The sequence below is a fragment of the Chamaea fasciata genome, unplaced genomic scaffold (genome assembly GCF_029207755.1).
Source record: "Chamaea fasciata isolate MVZ Bird 193981 ecotype frontalis unplaced genomic scaffold, bChaFas1.0.hap1 SCAF_41, whole genome shotgun sequence".
NCBI lineage: Eukaryota > Metazoa > Chordata > Aves > Passeriformes > Sylviidae > Chamaea > Chamaea fasciata.
Genome location: NW_027094126.1, coordinates 49,076 through 69,540, shown reverse-complemented (window position 1 = coordinate 69,540; position 20,465 = coordinate 49,076). Strand labels below are relative to the sequence as shown.

At 67.5% G+C, this 20,465-nt stretch overlaps 3 protein-coding genes across 5 annotated transcripts; 2 read left to right on the top strand and 1 right to left on the bottom strand.

Annotated features, from left to right (window-relative positions):
- Positions 1–508: 508 nt before the first annotated feature.
- CNPY2 (canopy FGF signaling regulator 2) lies at positions 509–4,361 on the top strand. 2 transcript variants are annotated; one of them, XM_066207521.1, is made up of 6 exons: positions 509–692; positions 1,229–1,465; positions 1,911–2,026; positions 2,103–2,300; positions 2,391–2,487; positions 3,526–4,361. In XM_066207521.1, the coding sequence occupies exons 2-6, from the start codon at positions 1,249–1,251 to the stop codon at positions 3,567–3,569; spliced, it is 672 nt and encodes a 223-aa protein (XP_066063618.1). In that variant the 5' UTR covers positions 509–692; positions 1,229–1,248; the 3' UTR covers positions 3,570–4,361. The 2 variants fall into 2 exon arrangements, with proteins under 2 accessions (XP_066063618.1, XP_066063619.1); XM_066207522.1 differs by lacking the exon at positions 509–692 and having other exon boundaries at positions 1,055–1,465.
- Positions 4,362–5,253: 892 nt separating this feature from the next.
- Positions 5,254–13,088, top strand: CS (citrate synthase). Its single transcript, XM_066207473.1, has 11 exons — positions 5,254–5,428; positions 8,118–8,165; positions 8,411–8,518; positions 8,666–8,731; positions 9,364–9,495; positions 9,587–9,775; positions 9,854–10,053; positions 10,279–10,408; positions 11,040–11,141; positions 11,666–11,875; positions 12,306–13,088. The coding sequence occupies exons 1-11, from the start codon at positions 5,375–5,377 to the stop codon at positions 12,474–12,476; spliced, it is 1,410 nt and encodes a 469-aa protein (XP_066063570.1). The 5' UTR covers positions 5,254–5,374; the 3' UTR covers positions 12,477–13,088.
- Positions 13,089–13,276: 188 nt separating this feature from the next.
- Positions 13,277–19,360, bottom strand: COQ10A (coenzyme Q10A). Of its 2 annotated transcripts, none has more exons than XM_066207519.1 (6): positions 18,741–19,360; positions 16,685–16,825; positions 15,913–16,105; positions 15,288–15,389; positions 14,506–14,722; positions 13,277–13,693 (listed from the first exon to the last, which is right to left on the bottom strand). In XM_066207519.1, exons 1-5 carry the CDS (start codon positions 18,818–18,820, stop codon positions 14,555–14,557), a joined length of 684 nt encoding a protein of 227 aa, XP_066063616.1. In that variant the 5' UTR covers positions 18,821–19,360; the 3' UTR covers positions 13,277–13,693; positions 14,506–14,554. The 2 variants fall into 2 exon arrangements, with proteins under 2 accessions (XP_066063616.1, XP_066063617.1); XM_066207520.1 differs by having other exon boundaries at positions 13,277–13,563.
- Between the last annotated feature and the right edge of the window lie 1,105 nt (positions 19,361–20,465).

Genomic DNA, 20,465 nt, shown 5'->3' with positions numbered 1-20,465 from the left:
AATGACCGGGACCGGCCTCGGAACGGGACCAGTACCGGGGCACGGCAGATGGACCCGGACCCGGGCACAGACGAGGCTGGGCCCGGGAGCACGGCAGGACGGACCCAGGTTCGGGTCGGTGCTCAGACCGGAGGCACGGCAAGACGGGCTCGGCCCAGGCTCGGTCCGGGGCTCACACCGGAGGCACGGCGGGACGGAGCCGGCTCATAGCGGGGGCACGGCGGGACGGAGCCGGACCCGGTTTCGGACCGGGGCTCAGAGCGGGGGCACGGCGGGACGGAACCGGACCCGGTTTCGGACCGGTCCCGGTCCCGGGTCGCGGCTAAACCGAGGAGGGGGCGTGACCAGGCCGGTCCAATGGGCGGAGTCAAATCAGGCCCCGCCCACTCGGGGCCGAGCGCCACGCGGCCGGGCCCTGGCAGCGGCGGGGCCCTCGGCGCCCGTCCCGGGCTGCCCTCGGCGCCGCCTGCTCGCGGGACGGCCCCGCCGCGGCCCGAGGAGCCGCCCCTGCCGGTCTGACCGGTCCGACCGGCTCCGCCGCCCTGCCCGGCTCGGCCGCCGCCCGCTCTGAGCGCCCGTGCCCCTCGGCTGTGCGGGCCGGGGGGTGCGCGCCGGGACCGGCGGCGCCGCGGGCAGTCCCGGGGCAGCCGGTCGGTGCGGGGGGCTGAGGGCGCGGGACGGGAGAGCGGCCGGTACGGGGGGCGCGGGGCCGGGGGGCCCGGCCGGGCCCGGGATGGGGGGCCCGGGACGAGGGGGCTTCGGCGGAGGCGATGGGCTCGGCCCTGGAGGCGAAGGGCTCCACAGGGGCTGTGGGGGGAGCCCGGAGGAGAGGGGGCTCTGTGGGGGCGGCTGAGGGCTGCGCTGTAGGGGAGGGGGCTCTGTGGGGCTCTGCCCTATAGGGGAGGGGGCTCTGTGGGGCTCTGGACTCTGCCCTATATGGGAAGGAGTTCTGTAGGTGCTCTGGACTCTGCCCTATAGTGGAGGAATCTCTCTGGGGCTCTGGGCTCGGCCCTATAGGGGAGGGGGCTCTGTGGGGCTCTGCCCTGTAGGGGAGGGGTCCCCGTGGGGTCCAGGGGCACTAACGGGGCTCTGAGCCGACACGGCAACGCCGTGGATGAAGCCCCATGGAGAGCCGGGCCCTGTAGGGAACGAGGGTCCCTGAGGGGCCGGGCAGGGTGAGACGAGGTGTGGGGACAGCAGAGCCACCGGAGCTGCCCCGTGTCCGCAGGTGACAGCGGAGCCCTGAGGATGCGGGGCCGGATCCCGGGAATCTGCGGAGCCCTGGGAATGCGGGGCCGGATCCCGGGAATCTGCGGAGCCCTGGGAATGCGGGGTCGGATCCCGGGAATCTGCGGAGCCCTGGGAATGCGGGGCTGCATCCCGGCCCTGCTCGGCCTGGCCCTGGCCCTGGCGTCGCTGCTGCCCACGGCCGGAGCCCGCCGCAGCCAGGACCTGCACTGCGGAGGTGCAGGGGGACACGGGGGACAGGGAGGGGACAGCGGGGGACACGGGGGACACGGAGGGGACAGCGGGAGACACGGGGGTCTAGATGGGATAGGACAGGTCGGGGGGGACAGGGTGGGATAGAGGGGACAGGGCAGGACAGGCTGGGGAAGAGGGGAAAAGGGAGGACAGGGACAATGGGGACAGGATAGGACAGGGGAACAGAGTGAAATGAGGGGACAGGGACAGAGGGGACAGCAAGTCCAGGGTGGCACAGGCCAGGGTGGTGGCACAGGGCTTGGGGCTATCCACTGGCACCAGCTCACCCTGCTCAGACACAGGCTCAGGGTCTCCTCCCCGCACACTCTCCGTCCCAACCTGCCCCAGTCACACCAGCCTGGCTCCGGGCAGCCACGGGAGCGCCTGTGCCGTGTCACTGTGTCACCGTGTCACCGTGTCCCCCACAGCCTGCAGGGCGCTGGTGGACGAGCTGGAGTGGGAGATCTCCCAGGTGGATCCCAGGAAAACCATCCAGATGGGCTCGTTCCGCATCAACCCCGACGGCAGCCAGTCGGTGGTGGAGGTGAGGCCTCCCCCGGTGTCCCCACCCCCCGGGCCGCTCCCGGTGTCCCCTCTGACCCCTCCCCGGGGCCCTGCAGGTGCCCTACGCCCGCTCAGAGGCGCACCTGACGGAGCTGCTGGAGCGGGTGTGCGAGAAGATGAAGGAGTACGGGGAGAGGGCGGACCCGGCCACGCACCGCAAGAGCTACGTCCGCGTCGTCTCCCACGACGGCACCAGGATGGACCTTTCCGGCGTCAAGTTCGACGGGGACGTCACCTCCAGCCTGAAATTCGCGGTGCGTGAGGGGACGGGGGGGGGTCCTGGCGGGGCGTGGGTGGCCCCGGGGCTCCCGTGGGGACGTCACCGGTCCCGTGTCCCGTTCCAGTGCGAGAGCATCGCCGAGGAGTACGAGGACGAGCTGATCGAGTTCCTCTCGCACGAGGCTGAGAACGTCAAGGACCGGCTCTGCAGCAAGAGGACGGGTGAGCCCAGGGGAGGGGGGGCTCGGGGGGCTCTGCTGCTGCTGCTCACGGGGTCCTGGCTGCTCCCTTGGTGCTGGCATGGGGTTGAGATGAGGATGAGGATGAGATATGAGATAGCTCAGAGCAGGGGCTGTCCCAGGGGGGTCCCTCCTGCTGCTCTGGGGGTCCCTCCTGCTGCTCTGGGGATCCCTCCTGCTCTGTCAGTGCTGGCATGGTAGGAGATACTTACCCAGAGCAGGGTCTGTCTCTGGGAATCTTTCCTGCAGGAAAACTCCTTTTCCAGAGTTTCTGCTGCTGTTCCAGGGGCTGGATCTGCTCCGTTGGTGTTGGAATGGGATTTGCTGCCAGCCCAGAGCTGGGGCTGTCCCAGGGGGTCTCTCCTGCTGTTTTGGGGGTCGTGGCTGCCCCGTTGGTGCTGGGCCGGGATTTTCTGCCAGCCCAAAGCAGGGAGGAGCTGCAGGCTCTTCCCCAAATCCCAGCACCCCATGGCAGCCCAGTGCCTGGGCTCTGCTGGCACTGGGGGGGGTTTTTTTTTGGGATGCTGGGGCTGAGCCAGGGCAGCTGCTGTGCTGACTCTGTGACCTCTCCTGGCTCATCCAGTGGCCCTGTCCCCGTTCTGGGGCTATTTCCAGCTCGCAAACACCCAGGTCAGGCCACGACGTGACCTTTGGGCCACTGCAGTCGTGCACGGGGCCCTGGACGGGGCCGGGGCAGGTCCCTTTGTGCCTGGCACAGCCAGCAGAGCCCTGCTGAGCCCCGGGGCATCCCGAGGGGCTCCACAGCTGCTCCTGGGGCTCCTCCTGGGTCTGGCAGCACGGGGGCCGCAGCAGGGACAGGCCGGGCTGTGGCTGTGTCAGTAACCAGGGGACAAAGGCAGGGAAATGCTGCTGGCCCCGGCTCAGGTCACAGCGGGGACAGGTCCTGGCGTGGGGACAGGAGGGGACAGGGCAGTACCGAGGGTCCCACGGGGCTCTGATGTGTCCTGGGGGTCCCACGGGGCTCCACCACAGCCTGATTGTCCCCCCGTTGTCCCCGCAGACCTGTGTGACCACGCGCTCCACATCCCTCACGACGAGCTGTGACTGCCCCGGAGCGGGGACTGCGCCTGGGATGTCGCTGGGGCCCTCCAGGATGTCCCCAGGACCCACCGGGTTGTCCCCGGGACCCTCAGGGATGTCCCTGGGACCCACCGGGATGTCCCCAGGACCCACTGGGATGTCCCCAGGACCCACCGGGATGTCCCCCGGACCCACTGGGATGTCCCCGGGACTCTCGGGGATGTCCCCAGGACCCACCAGGATGTCCCCAGGACCCTCGGGGATGTCCCTGGGACCCTCGGGGGTGTCCCCAGGACCCACTGGGATGTCCCCAGGACCTACCGGGATGTCCCCAGGACCCTCAGGGATGTCCCTGGGACCCACCGGGATGTCCCCGGGACCCACCGGGATGTCCCCCGGACCCACTGGGATGTCCCCAGGACCCACTGGGATGTCCCCAGGACCCTCGGGTGTGTCCCCCGGACCCACCGGGATGTCCCCAGGACCCACCGGGATGTCCCCCGGACCCACTGGGATGTCCCCAGGACCCACCAGGATGTCCCCAGGACCCTTGGGGATGTCCCCAGGACAGATGGATCTGCCAAGACCTCCAGAGCTCCAGAGCTGCTGCCTCACCCCCTGTGGAGCTCCCGTCCTATTTATTCCCCATCCGGGGGCACCGGGACGGCCACGGGGCTGGGACATTTCAGGGACATTCCAGCCCCGCTGCCGGGGGACACAGGGGGGACACCGGGGCTCAGCCCCCCCGGGGTGGGGGTTTGGGGACCCCCCTCCCTGCTGCAGGCAATAAAGGGGCCGTGGGCCCACCCGAGGGCAGCTCTGGTCCCGTGTGCGTGTGGGGGACAGCAGTGTCCCCACGTGTCCCCAGCGTTCTCCCCTCGTGGCTCAGCTGTGGGGACGGCAGGGACAGCACTCAGCCCGTGGCTCTGTGTCACTCTGTGTCACCCCCCAAGTCACCCAGCCCTGCCACTGCGGGGGCACCGTGGGGGTGCAGCCCCTCGGCTGTGGCTGGTTGCCTCGTGTCACCCCGTGTCACCTCACGTCACCCCACCGTGGGGGTTCTGGCTCTCAGCTCCCCCCCTGTGTCACCCCACCTCACTCTGTGAGGGTTCTGGCCTCTGTGCCATGGCCCGTGTCACCCCACGTCACCTGGCCAGGGTGCAGGCGCTGCAGGGGCTCTGCCCCTCCGCTGGCGCCCGTTACCCCGTGTCACCCCATTGTGTCACCCGTCGCTCCGGGGCCAGTAGGACAGTGTCCTCGGCGGGGACGGTGACACGCCACTCCCCGATGTCACCGCTGAGCCAGCGCCGAGCCACAGCCCCATCACCTGAAGCCACCGTGGCCGCATGCGGGATGACGTCACGGGCTCCGCTGAGCTCATACCGCCCGGCCGAGTGCCTGGTGACGTCACGGGGCTGCCTCCCGCCCCCGCGGCCGAGCCCCACCGAGACACCGGCGCGGCCGCGGGGGCGACACCGGACCGTGACGTCACGCACTGCGGCCGGTGACGTCACGAGACGGGGCGGGCACCCCCTCACCCCACCCCTGCTCCCGATCAGGCGAACGCCGCGGCCACCTATAGCCCGCGCCCCCCGCCGCTTCATTAGCGTAGCCCCGCCCCACGGCGCGCCGTTTGGCCAATAGCAAACGGCTCTGCCCCGCGCGGGGGCGGGGCTATGCTAATGACCAGCGCCGCGCTCCGTCCCGCCCTCCCGTCGAGGACCCCCGGCCGCCGCCGCTCCGGCCCCGCTCCCGCCCCGGTCCCGCTCCCGGCCCCGGCCCCGGCCCCGCTCCCGTTCAGTCCCGGCCTGTCCCGTCCCGGTGCCGCCATGACGCTCCTCGCCGCCGGCAGCCGGGCGGCCGCGCGCCTCCGCGGGCCCAAGGTGAGCGCGCCCGGCCCGGCCTCGCCGCGCCTTAAAGGGGCGACGCCGCGGGGGGAAGGGACAGCGGGGGGGGTCCGGTTCTTAAAGGGGCGACGCGGGGGGCGCTGCCTTAAAGGGGCCGCGCGGCGGCGGAGGAGGAGGAGGAGGAGGAGGAGGGGAGGGGGGGATGGCACCGGGGGGATCGGGATCGCCACCGGGATCGCCACCGGGAGCGGGACCGCGGTGGGCGCGGGGCCGCGGCGGCAGCACGTGGTGGGAACCTGAGCCGAGCGCTCCCGCCGTGGCCTTTGCAGAGCCGGGGGCACCGGGAGCGGTCCGGGGGGCTCCGGGCTCGGTCCGCGCTCGGGGGGCTCCGCCGCTGTCACAACCCCGTGTGGGGGTCCCCGCCCCGGGGCAGCCCCCGCTGCGGGCTCCGGCCCCGCCGTTTCCCCCCCGTTGTGCAGCGCTGGGCTTGGGGGAGTTCCGGGAGCCCCGCACCGGCCCCGGGAGCCCGCGCCCGGCGGCACCGGCAGCGGGGAGATGGAGGCGGGGACCTTCCCCGCCGCCGCCGCCCTTCTCCGGCGTCCCGGTGCCGTAGAGGACAACGGGGTCACAGCGGGGGGACCCCGGTGCGGACCGAGCGCCGGTACCGGGCCGGAGCTCCCCCGGCCCCTCCGCTCTGTTTGCCTTGGCCGCGGCCCCGGCGTTTCGTAACGGGCGTTGCGGTGTCTTTATCGACCGGGCGATATTTTGGGATATTCACCGTGCCCCACTTGGCCCTGCTCACCCCTCAAACCGGGCGCACCGGGGCCGCCCCCCCCCCGATTTGTGCCGTGATCCCGACCCTCCTCCTCCTCCTCCTCCTCCTCCTCCTCCCCCGGGCCTGACCCCGCAGCCCGGAGCCGGGGAACCCCCGAGCCCCACGGAGCCCCCGGAGGATCCCGGTGTTCCCCCGCACCCCCCGCCCGGTGTCACCGGTGTCACCGCCAACACGTGTGACCTTGAGCCGGTGGCACCTCGGTGACAGCCGGGACGAGGCGTGAGGACCCCCAAACCGGGCTGACACTGGGGTGACACGGGGGGTGACACGGCGGGGAGGTGACGGCGACGGCGACAGCGGCCGCCTTGACCTTGGGCTTCCTGCCGCCGCCTCCATTGTTCCGCCAGCGTTTTCCCTTCCCGGAGCCGCCTGTTGCGGGGGGACGCGGCCCCGCCACCGGCCACGGCCACGCCCGGCCTTACCGGGGACCCCCCGGCCGGGTTGGGGGCTGCCGGGGGGCCGGGGGACACCCGGTACCCCGGGGGGGGTTCTGTGCGGCGCGGCCCCCCCGCGTCCTCCCGGCAGCCAGTGGAAAAACCGAGTCATGTTCTGGCTCTGCCGCAGGCGCTGCCGCAGCTCCGGGCCCGGGGGATCTCCGGGTGTCCCTGTGCACGGCAGCCCCGGTGTGTCCCGGTGTGTCCCCGGTGTGTCCCGGTGTGTCCCGGTGTGTCCTGGTGTGTCCCGGTCCCCGCCCGAGGTGTTCCCCGGGTGTCCCCGCCGGCCGGAGTCCCCGCGGTTCCGCGCTTCCCACGCGTGGGCGAGGAACAAAGTTCGGATTCCCCGGCTCAGGAAAACCGCGGCCGGGCCGGGATCCAGGGAGGAAAACGCGGCCGCGTTCCCTGTGCCAGGTCTGGCCGCGAGGGCAGCGTGGGGCCGGCCTGGCTGATCCCGGCTCTGATCCTGACACTGATCCTGATGCTGATCCCGGCTCTGATCCTGACACTGATCCTGATGCTGATCCTGACCCTGATCCTTACACTGATCCTGGCTCTGACCCCGGCTCTGACCCCGGTTCTGATCCTGGCTCTGATCCCAGCTCTGATCCTGACACTGATCCCGGCTCTGATCCCGGTTCTGATCCCAGCTCTGATCCTGACCCTGATCCTTACACTGATCCCGGCTCTGACCCCGGTTCTGATCCTGGCTCTGATCCCAACTCTGATCCCGGCTCTGATCCCGGCTCTGATCCCAGCTCAGATCCTGGTTCTGATCCCAGCTCTGATCCCGGCTCTGATCCCGGTTCTGATCCCGGCTCTGACCCTGGCTCTGATCCCGGTTCTGATCCTGGCTCTGATCCCGGCTCTGATCCCAGCTCTGATCCCGGCTCTGACCCCGGCTCTGATCCCAGCTCTGACCCCAGCTCTGATCCCGGCTCTGATCCCAACTCTGATCCCGGTTCTGATCCCGGCTCTGATCCCGGTTCTGATCCCGGCACTGATCCTGATTCTGATCCTGGCTCTGATCCCGGTTCTGATCCCGGCTCTGATCCCGGCTCTGACCCCGGCTCTGATCCCGGTTCTGATCCCAGCTCTGATCCCGGTTCTGATCCCAGCTCTGATCCCGGTTCTGATCCCGGCTCTGATCCTGGTTCTGATCCCGGCTCTGATCCCGGCTCTGACCCCGGCTCTGATCCCGGCTCTGATCCCAACTCTGATCCCGGTTCTGATCCCAACTCTGATCCCGGTTCTGATCCTGGCTCTGATCCCGGTTCTGATCCCGGTTCTGATCCCGGCTCTGATCCCGGCTCTGAGCCGCGCCCGTGTGGGCGAGGGAGGCGTCTCCAGACGCGGCGTCCTTGGGAACGGGGCTGGGGGGGCTCTGGGCTGGCTGCCGCCCCCCAAAAGGGGCCGTGCCCTGCTGACAGGGGCGTCTCTGTCTGCTGTCCCACAGAATGCGCCGTGTGTCCTCTTCGCTGCTCGCCACGCCAGCGCCGCCACGGTAAGGGGGCTCCTGTCCTGTGACCCCTGTCCTGTCACCTGTGACCTCTCTCCTGTCACCCCCTCTTCAAGGGGGGGACCCTGTCCCATCACCCCCTCTCTGTCACCCCCTTTCCTGTCCCCTCTCTCCCAGGGGAGCCCCCTGTTCTATTGCCCCCTCTCTGTCACTCCCTCTCCTGTCCCCACCTCTCCTGTCACCCTCTCGGTTGTCACATTTCTCTCTTGTCCCCCCTCCCTCGTCCCCAGAACCTCAAGGACGTCCTGGCCACCATGATCCCCAAGGAGCAGGCCAAGATCAAGAGCTTCCGGCAGCAGCACGGCAGCACGGCCATCGGGCAGATCACGGTGGACATGGTGAGTACACGGCCACGCCAGGGCCACCAGGGCCGTGCCAGGGCCACCAGGGCCGCACCAGGGCCACCACGGCCATGGGGCAGGTCACGGGGGACATGGTGAGTGTGTGGCCACCGCCCCTCACCGCGCCCCCCCGGCCCCTTCCAGGTGTACGGCGGCATGAGGGGCATGAAAGGGCTGATCTACGAGACCTCTGTGCTGGATCCTGACGAGGTAGGGCCCTGTCCCACCCCATCCCATTGCATCCCATCCCATCGCATCCCATCTCATCCCATCGCATCCCATCGCATCCCATCCCATCCCATGGATCCCATCCTATTGATCCCATCCTGTCAATCCCATCCTAAACCCCTACCCCATCCCATCAATCCCATCCCATCAATCCCGTCGCATCCCTTTGATCCCATCCCATCCCATCAATCCCGTCGCATCCCTTTGATCCCATCCCATCCCATCCCTTTGATCCCATCCCATCCCATCAATCCCATCCCATCCCATCCCATCAATCCCATCCCATCCCATCAATCCCATCCCATCCCATCAATCCCATCCCATCCCAATGATCCCATCCCATCAATCCCATCCCATCAATCCCATCCCATCCCTTTGATCCCATCCCATCAATCCCATCCCAATGATCCCATCCCAATGATCCCATCCCATCCCATCAATCCCACCCCATCCCATCCCTTTGATCCCATCCCATCCCATCAATCCCATCCCAACCCAATGATCCCATCCCATACCATCAGTCCCATCCCATCAATCCCACCCCATCCCAGTGATCCCATCCCATTGATCCCACCCCATCCCACCGGTCCCCGCTGACGCTCCGCGCTCCGCAGGGCATCCGCTTCCGTGGCTACAGCATCCCCGAGTGCCAGAAGAAGCTGCCCAAAGCCGCGGGGGGCGAGGAGCCGCTGCCCGAGGGGCTCTTCTGGCTGCTGGTGACCGGAGAAATCCCCACGCAGGAGCAGGTACGGCCGGGCTGGGGCCGCCCAACACCTCGGGGCGGGGGCTCCCGCCGCCCCCCGGCGCCGCCGCTCAGCGCCAGGCGCGTCCCCGCAGGTGACCTGGCTGTCCCGGGAGTGGGCCAAGCGCGCGGCGCTGCCCTCGCACGTGGTGACCATGCTGGACAACTTCCCCACCAACCTGCACCCCATGTCCCAACTGAGCGCCGCCGTCACCGCGCTCAACAGCGAGAGCAAGTTCGCCCGCGCCTACGCCGAGGGCATCCACCGCGCCAAGTACTGGGAGGTACGGGAGGGACCGGCCGGATTTGGGGGTGCGGGAGGGTGAGGGGGGCACGGCTTCACCCCGCCCGGGACCCCCCAGTTTGTGTACGAGGACGCCATGGACCTGATCGCCAAGCTGCCGTGCGTGGCCGCCAAGATCTACCGCAACCTGTACCGCGAGGGCAGCGGCATCGGCGCCATCGACCCCAACCTCGACTGGTCCCACAACTTCACCAACATGCTGGGCTACACCGACCCGCAGTTCATCGAGCTCATGCGGCTCTACCTCACCATCCACAGGTGAGGCTGCACCTGGAGCAGCTGGGGGCGGGGGGTAGGCGGCGCTTTGGCTCCGTTCCCACCGCTCCCGGCCACGGACCTGCCCGGGCAGTGGCACCGGAGCGTCACCGGGAGCGGGCGGGGCCGAACCGGGCTGGTGACATTGTCCTCGGCTCCTCGGGAATGCCGCGGGAGGGGTGAGGTGGGGCTGGGGGAGTGCTGACCGCCCCCTCGCCCCCCCGGCAGTGACCACGAGGGAGGGAACGTCAGTGCCCACACCAGCCACCTGGTGGGCAGCGCCTTGTCCGACCCCTACCTCGCCTTCGCCGCCGCCATGAACGGGCTGGCCGGGCCCCTGCACGGGCTGGCCAACCAGGTGGGCACTGCTGCGTGTCCGTGTGTCCCTGTCCCTGTCCTGCGTGTCCCTGTCCGTCTGTCCGTCCTGTCCATGTGTCCCTCGTCCTGTCCTGTCTCTCTCCCTGTCCGTGTTCCTCTTCCTGTCAGTCTGTTCCTCCTCCTGTCCATGTGTCCCTCTCCCTGTCCCTCCTGTTCATGCATCCCTCACGTCTGTCCCTCTTCCTGTTGGTTTGTCCCTCCCTCCATCTGTGTGTCCCTCTGTCCCCCTGTCCCCATGTCCCCATGTCCCCGTGTCCCCGTGTCTGTCTGTCCCTCTGCCTGTGTCCCCATGTCCCCGTGTCTGTCTGTCCCTGTCCCCATGTCCCCAAATCCCTCTGTCCCCATGTCCGTCTGTCCTTGTGCCTGTGTCCCCATGTCCCCGTGTCTGTCTGTCCCTGTCCCCGTGTCCCCATGTCCATCTGTCCCTGTCCCTGTGTCCCCGTGTCTGTCTGTCCCTGTCCCCATGTCCCCATGTCCCTGTCCCCGTGTCCCCATGTCTGTCTGTCCCTGTCCCCATGTCCCCGTGTCTGTCTGTCCCTGTGCCTGTGTCCCCATGTCCGTCTGTCCCTGTCCCCATGTCCCCGTGTCCCCGCCTCACTCCCGTCCCGCAGGAGGTGCTGCTGTGGCTGACGGACCTGCAGAAGGAGCTGGGCAAGGAGGTGTCTGACGAGAAGCTGCGGGATTTCATCTGGAACACGCTCAACTCGGGCAGGGTGAGGGTCAGGATTGGGGTCAGGATTGGGGCTGGGGGCTGCTCCAGGGCCCAGGGCCAGCCTCTGAGCCCCCCATCCCTGCAGGTGGTGCAGGTGGAAGACTGGGGCTGGGATTGGGATTGGGATTGGGGCTGGGACTATGGTTGGGACTGGGGCTGGGGTCAGGATTGGGATTGGGATCAGGATTGGGATTGGGGCTGGGTTTGGGGTCAGGTTTGAGGCTGGGGTCAGGATCAGGATTGGGGCTGGGTTTGGGGTCAGGATTGGGGCTGGGTTTGGGATCAGGATTGGGGCTGGAGTTGGGATCAGGTCTGGGGCTGGGTCTGGGGTTGGGATCAGGATTGGGGCTGGGGTCAGGATTGGGGCTGGGGCTGGGGTCAGGATTGGGGCTGGGGTTGGGGTCAGGATTGGGGCTGGGGTCAGGATTGGGGCTGGGTTTGGGATCAGGATTGGGGCTGGGGTGGGATCAGGGTTGGGGCTGGGGCTGGCTGTCCCAGGCCAGGCTCTCAGCCCCCATCCTTCAGGTGGTCCCGGGTTACGGCCACGCCGTGCTGCGGAAGACGGACCCTCGCTACACCTGCCAGCGCGAGTTCGCCCTCAAGCACCTGCCCAAGGACCCGCTGTTCAAGCTCGTGGCGCAGCTCTACAAGATCGTCCCCAACGTGCTGCTGGAGCAGGGCAAGGCCAAGAACCCCTGGCCCAACGTGGACGCCCACAGCGGGGTCCTGCTGCAGGTGAGCCCGGCCTCCTCGGCCCCTTTCCCGGCTGCGTCCCTCCCTCTGTCCTGTCTGTCCCTTGCCCTGCCTGTGTGTCCCTTTCCATGTCCACCTCCTCCTCCCTGTCCTTTCTGTCCCTCCTCCTGTCACTGTGTCCCTCCCTCTCTCCTGTGTGCGTCCATGTCCATGTGTCCCTGTGTCCCTCTCTCTGTCCTTCCTCTGTGTGTCCCTGTCCCCATGTCCCTCTCCCTGTCTTGTCTGTCTGTCCCCGGGTCTCTCTGTCCCGTCCATCCCTCTCCCTCTCCCATCCCTCCTTCTCCCAGCCCGTATATTCCTCTCTCCATCCCTCCATCCCTCTCCCTGTCCATTTGTCCCTGTCCCCTCCGTCGCTCTCCCCGTGCCCCGGGGGGGGTCCCCTGGCTGTCCCCTGACCCCGCCGTCCCCGCAGTACTACGGCATGAAGGAGATGAATTACTACACGGTGCTGTTCGGGGTGTCGCGGGCCCTGGGCGTCCTGTCGCAGCTCATCTGGAGCCGGGCGCTGGGATTCCCCCTGGAGAGGCCCAAGTCCATGAGCACCAAGGGCCTGATGCAGCTGGTGGGCTACAAATCCGGGTAAAGAAGGGACAGGGGGGACAGGGCTCCCCCAGGGAACGCCCTCGGCACTGAACCCCCCCCTCCCCCGGCTGCTCCCCCTCCCCTCCCCTCCCCTCCGCCTTGGGGAGGGGCAGAGGCAGCCCCGGGGTGTCCCCCCACCCCTCACCCCACACCCGGAGCCCCCCCTGCCCTGGTGGGGTGGGGTGGGGTGGGCTGCGCCGCCCCCTCCCCACCCCAGCAGCTCTCACTGCGCACACTGGGAGCCCCCCCCCGGGGCTCCCCACACTGCTGGGCTGGGCTGGGCTGGGCTGGGCTGGGGGGGGTCCCGGTGGGGTTTTTGGGGGGGGTCACAGCCCCCCTGCAGCCCCCCCAGAGGGGTTCAGTCCAGCCCCGTGTCCAGCCCCCCCGCAGGGACTCGATACACTCCTCCCCCCGGCCGCGCCCCCGTGTTTGTGTGACCCCCCCCCCCCCTTCCCCGTGTCCCCCCGTGTCCCCCCCACCCTGCCTGAAGCCCCCGGGAGCCAGAGCTGGGACCCCCCCGGGCCGCCCCCCACCCCGGCTCCTCGCAGCTCTCGGGCACTTCTGTACAAACGACGACAAAAATGCAAAATAAATGTTTTTATTAACAAACCCCCCCCGGCCTCCCCCCTTCCCTTCCCTGGGTGAGCTTTAGGAATTGGGGGGGTGGTCAGGGGATGGTGCCCCCCACCCCTCCCGGGGCTCCCGCTTTGTCCCCTCGATGGTGCTGGCACAATTCGGGGCTGTCCCCCCCCGTCCCAACCCCCCCGTGCCGTGGCTGAATGAGGAGCAGGAGGCCGCTGAGCCTGGGGAGATTCTCTTTATTGGCCCGTCAAAGCCTTTCCCCCCTCGGGCAGGGGGGGCTCAGGGAGCCCCTCACCGCCCCCCACACTGAGGGGGGGCTCTTCCCGTGCCCCCCGCCACAGCTGAGGACACCGGGGGGGGTGGGGGTCCCTGCGGAGGGTGCTGGGGGTGGGGGGCGGCGGGGGGGGGCAGCCCCCTCCCCACTGTGTGCGTGTGGCTTGTGCAAAGTGTGCGACGTCTCGGGGCTGGGGGGGCTCCTCCCTGCGCCGGCTCCTTCCCTTTTCTTCCTGGGGGGGGGTCCCAGCAGCTTTTTTTATTTCCCCCCCTCTCCTCCTCCATGAGAAACCCCCTCCCCTGTTCCTCCCGGAGCTCGGCGGGGCCCGGGCACCGGAGCTGCCCCCGCTGGGGCCCTCCGGCCTGGCCGAGGAGTTGGGAAAAAAAAAAAAAACAGAAAAAAAAATAAAAGGTTAAAAAAAACAACAACAAAAAAAAAAAAGGCAGAGAAAAAAGCAAAAAAAAAAAAAAAGGCAAAAAAAACCTAAAAAAAAAAGAGTTAAAAAATACAACAACAAAAAAAAAAAGCAGGAAGAAAAAGGCAAAAAAAAAGGCAAAAAAAAACCAGGAAAAAAAGGGTTAAAAAATACAACAACAAAAAAAAAGCACGAAAGGAAAGACAAAAAAAAAGGCAAAAAAAAACCAGGAAAAAAAGGGTTAAAAAATACAACAACAAAAAAAAAGCAGGAAAGGAAAGACAAAAAAAAAGGCAAAAAAAACCCAGGAAAAAAAGGGTTAAAAAATACAACAACAAAAAAAAAGCAGGAAAGGAAAGGCAAAAAAAAAGGCAAAAAAAAACCAGGAAAAAAAGGGTTAAAAAATACAACAACAACAAAAGAAAAAGCAGGGAAAAAAAGGCAGAAAAAAAAGCAAAAAAAAAAGCAAAAAAAAAAAGGGTTAAAAAATACAACAACAAAAAAAGCAGGAAAAAAAAAAGCAAAAAAAACCAAGAAAAAATCAACCAGGGAAAAAAAACCCTAACCAACCAAGAATTAAAACAAAACTTAAAACCCCAAAAACAAAACTCCAAACCCCAAAAACAAAACTCCAAACCCCCAAATCAGCTGCAAAACCCAAAGGAGTCCAGCGCTCCTGGGCCCGGCGTTTGAGGCAACAGCAGCGAGAGGAAAAAAAAAAAAACCAAAAAAACCAAAACAAAAAACCCCAAAACGCACTTGAATAAATATTATTCCGGGAGCGGGGGCGGGCTCGGCACAGCCGCCCTCACGTCTGGTGCACCTCGTGGAACATCAGCTCCCGCGGGATCCGCGTCTCCGGGCCGAAGGTTTTGGCCGCCCGGCGCTCGAAGGCGGCCACCATCTGCTTGACCACCTCGTCGAAGAACACGGTGGCCAGCTGGGAGTGCAGCAGCGAGCGGAACTCGAAGGAGATCTGGGCGGGAGGAAGAGGAAGAAGAGGAACAGGAGGAAGAGGAGGAGGAGGAGGAACAGCAGGAGGAGGAGGAGGAAGAAGAGGAACAGGAGGAAGAACAGGAGTTACGGGAGGAAAAGGAAGAGGAACAGGAGGAACAGGAAGAGGAAGAGCAGGAACAGCAGGAGGAACAAGAGGAGGAACGGGAAGAACAGCAGGAGGAGGAGGAGGAAGAGGAACAGGAAGAGGAAGAAGAGGAAGAGCAGGAACAGGAGGAACAGCAGGAACAGCAGGAGGAACAGGAGGGGGAGGAACAGCAGGAGGAGGAGGAGGAAGAGGAAGAAGAGGAACAGCAGAAAAAACAGCAGGAGGAACAGGAGGGGGAGGAACAGGAGAAGGAGGAACAACAGAAGGAACAGCAGGAGGAGGAGGAGGAAGAAGAGGAGGAGGAACAGGAGAAGAAGGAACAATAGGAGAAACAGCAGGAGGAACAGAAAGAGGAGGAGGAGGAGGAGGAGAGCAGGTGAGGCGCGGCAGGTGAGCCCCGCCCTCCCTCCCCGGGGCCGGGCCGGGGCCGGGCTCGTACCGAGAAATCCACGGTGCTGGTGCGGGGGTAGCCGGGGATGCCGGGGCTGAAGCGCCAGTTGGTCTCCAGGTGGTTGAAGAGGCGCCCGTCGGTGCAGACGGCCTGCGGAGGGGAGAGGCACAGCTCAGGGAATCCTGGAGGACGGAAAATCCCAGCCCGGGATCCCCAGTGACACAGGCAGCGCTTTCCTGGATGGGGATTCCAAACTTCCCTGGGTGGTTCCGATGCCTGACAGCCCAAATTCCAACCTGAACCTCTCCTGGAACAACTTGAGGCTGTTCTCCCTTCTCCTGCTGTTCCCTGGGAGCAGAGCCCGACCCCACCCGGCTCCACTCTCCCGTCAGGGAGCTGTGGGGTGAAAATTCCCCTCTGAGCCTCCTTATCCGGGCACTTCCAAAGCCTGACCGCCTTTTCCAGGGAAAAATTCCTCCTGATGTCCACCCTGAGCCTCTCCTGGAGGAATTTGGGGCTGTTTCTCTCATCCTGCTGTTCCCTGGGAGCAGATTTTGGCCCTGCTCTCCCGTCAGGGAGTCGTGGGGTGAAAAGGTCCCTCCTGAGGCTCCTCTTCTCCAGGCTCAGCCCCTTTCCCAGCTCCCCCAGCCCCGTCCCTGCTGTCCCAGCTCACCTTGACCAGGTGAGGCCGCACCAGGGTGACGATGGAGGTGTACCTCTCCAGCACGGGGGGGAACCCCACCTCCAGCTGGGCCTTGATGTGCCCCGAGCGCCGCGACACCACCACGGACTTCTTACACCAGGGCACGAAGTTCTTGTAGTCCTCCACGTTGGCCACCACGTCGTACATCTCCTGCATGGAGTACCTGGGGGCACAGCCAGGCTGGGAATGGGGCTGGGAATGGGGCTGCGGTCAGGATTGGATTGGGGTTGGGGTCAGAATTGGGGTTGGGGTCAGAATTGGGGTTGGGGTCAGGGGCAGGGCTGGAGCCGGGGCTGGGGTTGGGATTGGAGCCGGGGTTGGAGCCTGGTTTGGGGCTGGGATTAGAGCTGGGGTTAAGGTCAAGGTTGAAGCCGGGTTGGGGTTGGGGTTAGGACTGGGCTTGGAGCTGGGACTGGGGTTGGGACAAGGGTGAGGGCTGGGGCTCAGGTCAGGCTCGGGACTGGGCTGGGCTTGGGGTCAGGCTCAGGGCTGGGATTTGGGTCAGGCTCAGGACTGGGCTCAGGTCAGGGTCAGGGTCAGGGCTGGGCTGGGCTGGGCTTGGGGTCGGGCTCAGGGCTGGGATTTGGGTCAGGCTCAGGGCTGGGCTCAGGTCAGGGTCAGGTCAGGCTTAGGGCCGGTCTCAAGCTCAGTCTCAGTCTCAGGGCTGGGGTTAGGCTCAGTCTCAGTCTCAGGCTCAGGCTCAGGCTCAGGGCCGGTCTCGGGGCGGCCCTGCCCCACGCACCCGATGATGCGGCGCTCCGAGTACTCCTTGCGCTTGTTGCTGAGGCTGAGGAAGCCGCGGCTGGGCTGAGCCCGGGGCTCGGGGCCCGCGGGGCCGGGCCGGGACAGCCGCGACAGCCGGAGCCCGCCGGGGGCCGTGTGCCTGCGGGGGACACGGGGGGACCGGGTGTCACCGACCGCCGGGGTGTGACGGCGGGCTCGGGGTGCGACAGCGGGCTCGGGGTGTGACACCAGGCTCCAGATGTGACAGCGGGCTCGGGGTGTGACACCGGGCTCCAGGTGTGACACCGGGCTCCGGGTGTGACACCGGGCTTGGGGTGTGACACCGGGCTCGGGGTGTGACAGCGGGCTCCAGGTGTGACACCGGGCTCCAGGTGTGACACCGGGCTTGGGGTGTGACAGCGGGCTTGGGGTGTGACACCGGGCTCGGGGTGTGACACCGGGCTCCGGGTGTGACACCGGGCTCGGGGTGTGACAGCGGGCTCTGGGTGTGACACCGGGCTCCGGGTGTGACACCGGGCTCGGGGTGTGACACTGGGCTCGGGGTGTGACAGCGGGCTCTGGGTGTGACACCGGGCTGGGGGAGTGACACCGGGCTCCGGGTGTGACACCGGGCTCGGGGTGTGACACTGGGCTCGGGGTGTGACAGCGGGCTCTGGGTGTGACACTGGGCTCCGGGTGTGACACTGGGCTCCGGGTGTGACACCGGGCTCGGGGTGTGACAGCGGGCTCTGGGTGTGACACCGGGCTCCGGGTGTGACACCGGGCTCGGGGAGTGACACCGGGCTCGGGGTGTGACAGCGGGCTCTGGGTGTGACACCGGGCTCCGGGTGTGACACCGGGCTCGGGGTGTGACACCGGGCTCGGGGTGTGACAGCGGGCTCTGGGTGTGACACCGGGCTCCGGGTGTGACACTGGGCTCCGGGTGTGACACCGGGCTCCGGGTGTGACACCGGGCTTGGGGAGTGACACCGGGCTCGGGGTGTGACACCGGGCTCGGGGTGTGACACTGGGCTCCAGGCCATCCCCGGGGCACGGGGGCCCTTCCCGAGCTCCCCAAACCCTTCCCGAACCCCTCCGGAGCTTCCTAAATCCTTCCCGAGATTCCCAACTCCCTCCAGAGGTTCCCAACTCCCTCCAGAGCTCCCCAGGCCCCTCCAGACCATCCCCAGCCCATTCCCACCCGGCCTGGGTCCCTTCCCGACCAACCCAAGCCCCTTTCTGACCGCTCCATGTCCCCTCCTGACCGCTCCAGGTGCCTCCAGACCACTCCAGGTCCCTTTCTGACCTCTCCAGGTGCCTCCAGACCTGTCCAGGCTCTTTCCTGACCAGCTCAGACTCTCCAAACTGCCCCAGGTCCCTTCCTGAACCTCCAGGTCCCTTCCACACCCTCCCAAGCCCCTTCCAGACCTCCCCGCGTCCCTTCGTGCCCCCTCCAGGCGCTCTCCGGAGCTCCCCCGGGCCGGGACTCTCCCCCGGGGCTCGGGGCCGGTGCCAGGGCCGCTGTTGGGAGGAGGAGGAGGAGGAAGCGCCGGGAAACCCGACCTTGGGGACACCAAATCCCGGCGGGGACAAGCGCCCGGTGCCCGCCGGTGGGACAGCAGCGGGGACAGGCCAACATGTCACCCTTCCCGCGGGGATTGTCACCCCCGGAGCCACCGGGGCCGGTCGGTCATTGTCCCCTGGCCCCGGTGACACCGGCGACAGAGACCGGGGGGGCTCGGGGTTGTCCCCTGGCCCCGGTGACACCGGTGACGGAGCCCCGGGGGTTCGGCGGTGTCCCCTGTCCCCAGGCGGAGTTTGCCCCAAGGTCAGCCCCCCGCACACCGAGCGTTCCCCGCCTTTACCGGCACCGGGACAGCGGCACCGCCGGGACCCCGCGGAACCGCGGTCCCCGGTATGCCCACCCCGCCGCCAAGGTGCCCCCGGAGCGCCGCACCCCGCGGGGACAGGCCCGGAGGAGCCGCCGCAGCGCGATCCCCTCCCGGTGCCCGCCCCGGTGTCCCCGGGGCCGGTGTGACCTCCGGGCCCCGCCCGCCGCCCGCGGGGCCGCTCACCTGCCGGGCGGGGCCGCCGCGGCCCGCAGGCGCTGCCGCGCCCCGAGCTGGAGGGCGCTGCGGAGGCGCCGCGCCGCCATCACCGGAACCGGGACCGCGGCCGGGCCGGAACCGGGACCGGGCCGGGACGCGGCGCCGCCGCCGCCCTGACCTCTCACCCCGTGACGTCACCGCGTCGCCATAGCGCCGGGCACGTCACGGGGCGGGGCGAGCGGCGCCCCCCGAGCGAGGAATGATGGGAGTGGTAGTCTCGGAGTGCGCGAGGAATCATGGGAAATGTAGTCCAGGCCGGGGCTGCGGCTGCTGCGGGACCGGGATCCAACCGGGATCCACCGGGACCGCCCCTCTCGGGACTGCCGGGGGTGGGCTCAGGCCCAGGGGGCGCCGGCCTTGCCTCCTACATCCCGGTAACGGCCCCGAACTGAGCAGAGGAGCCCAGAGACCGGGAATTCACCGGCCCGGTGCCGCCCAGTACAGCCCAACACACCCCAGCGCCTCCCAGTTCAGCCCAGTCCCCCCCAGTCCGGTTCATCCCAGTCCAGCCCAGCACAGCCCAGTTCCCGGCCGGAACACAATTCCCGAGCTGGGAATGGCGGCCCGGCACGGCCCGGAGGTCGCGGGACCGGTTTGGATCGGGGCAGTCACTGCTCAGGGAGCCCCGGGAGCTGCCTGGGGATGCCATTCCCTCTGCAGAGACCCCCCGGAGAGGGAACGGAGCTGGCACACGGGCGACCCCCGGGAGCCTCTCCCGCCATTCCAGCGCCCTTGGGACCACCGGCAGCCCCGCAAGGACAGGATTTCCCGTCTGACACATCCACGGAACAGCACACGGAGACCCCCGGGACGCTCTCCCACCGCCCCAGCTGTCGGTGGTCCAAAGGGCGCCGGGACAGCGGCAGAGGGTCCCGGGGGTCTCCCTGCGCTGTTCCGTGGATCTGTCAGACGGGGAATCCTGTCCTTGGGTGGCTGCCGGTGGTCACAGGGGTCCCACGTAGCGGCTCCTCCATCCCGAAAGGTGCTGGAATGGTGGGAGAGGCTCCCGGGGGTCACCCGTGTGCCACCTCCATCCTTCTCTGTGGGGTCTCTGCAGAGGGAATCCCACCCCCGGGGGGTCCCGGGGCAGCGGCGTGTCCGGCCCAAAGCGCGGTGGGAATGGTGGGAGAGGGTCCCGGGGGTCCCCCTCTGCCACCTCCATCCCTCTCCGTGGGAATTCCAGCGGCAATCCTTGCCCGAGGGTCCCGGGGGTCACCTCCATCCCCCTCTCCGTGGGAATTCCAGCGGCAATCCTTGCCCCCGGCCCCTCCGCCCGCAGCCCCCCGTTCCCCGGGGCGATGCTGCTGTCCCCGGGCCGTGGGATATCCCGGTCCCCGCCGTCCCGGGCCGTGGGATATCCCGGTCCCGCCGTCCCGGGCCGTGGGATATCCCGGTCCCCGCCGTCCCGGGCCGTGGGATATCCCGGTCCCGCCGTCCCGGGCCGTGGGATAGCCCGGTCCCCGCCGTCCCGGGCCGTGGCACAGCCCGGTCCCCGCCGTCCCGGGCCGTGGCACAGCCCGGTCCCCGCCGTCCCGGGCCGTGGGATATCCCGGTCCCCGCCGTCCCGGGCCGTGGGATATCCCGGTCCCGCCGTCCCGGGCCGTGGGATATCCCGGTCCCCGCCGTCCCGGGCCGTGGCACAGCCCGGCCCCGCCGTCGGCGGCGGATCTCCGGGGCCGTCTGTGGGCGGCG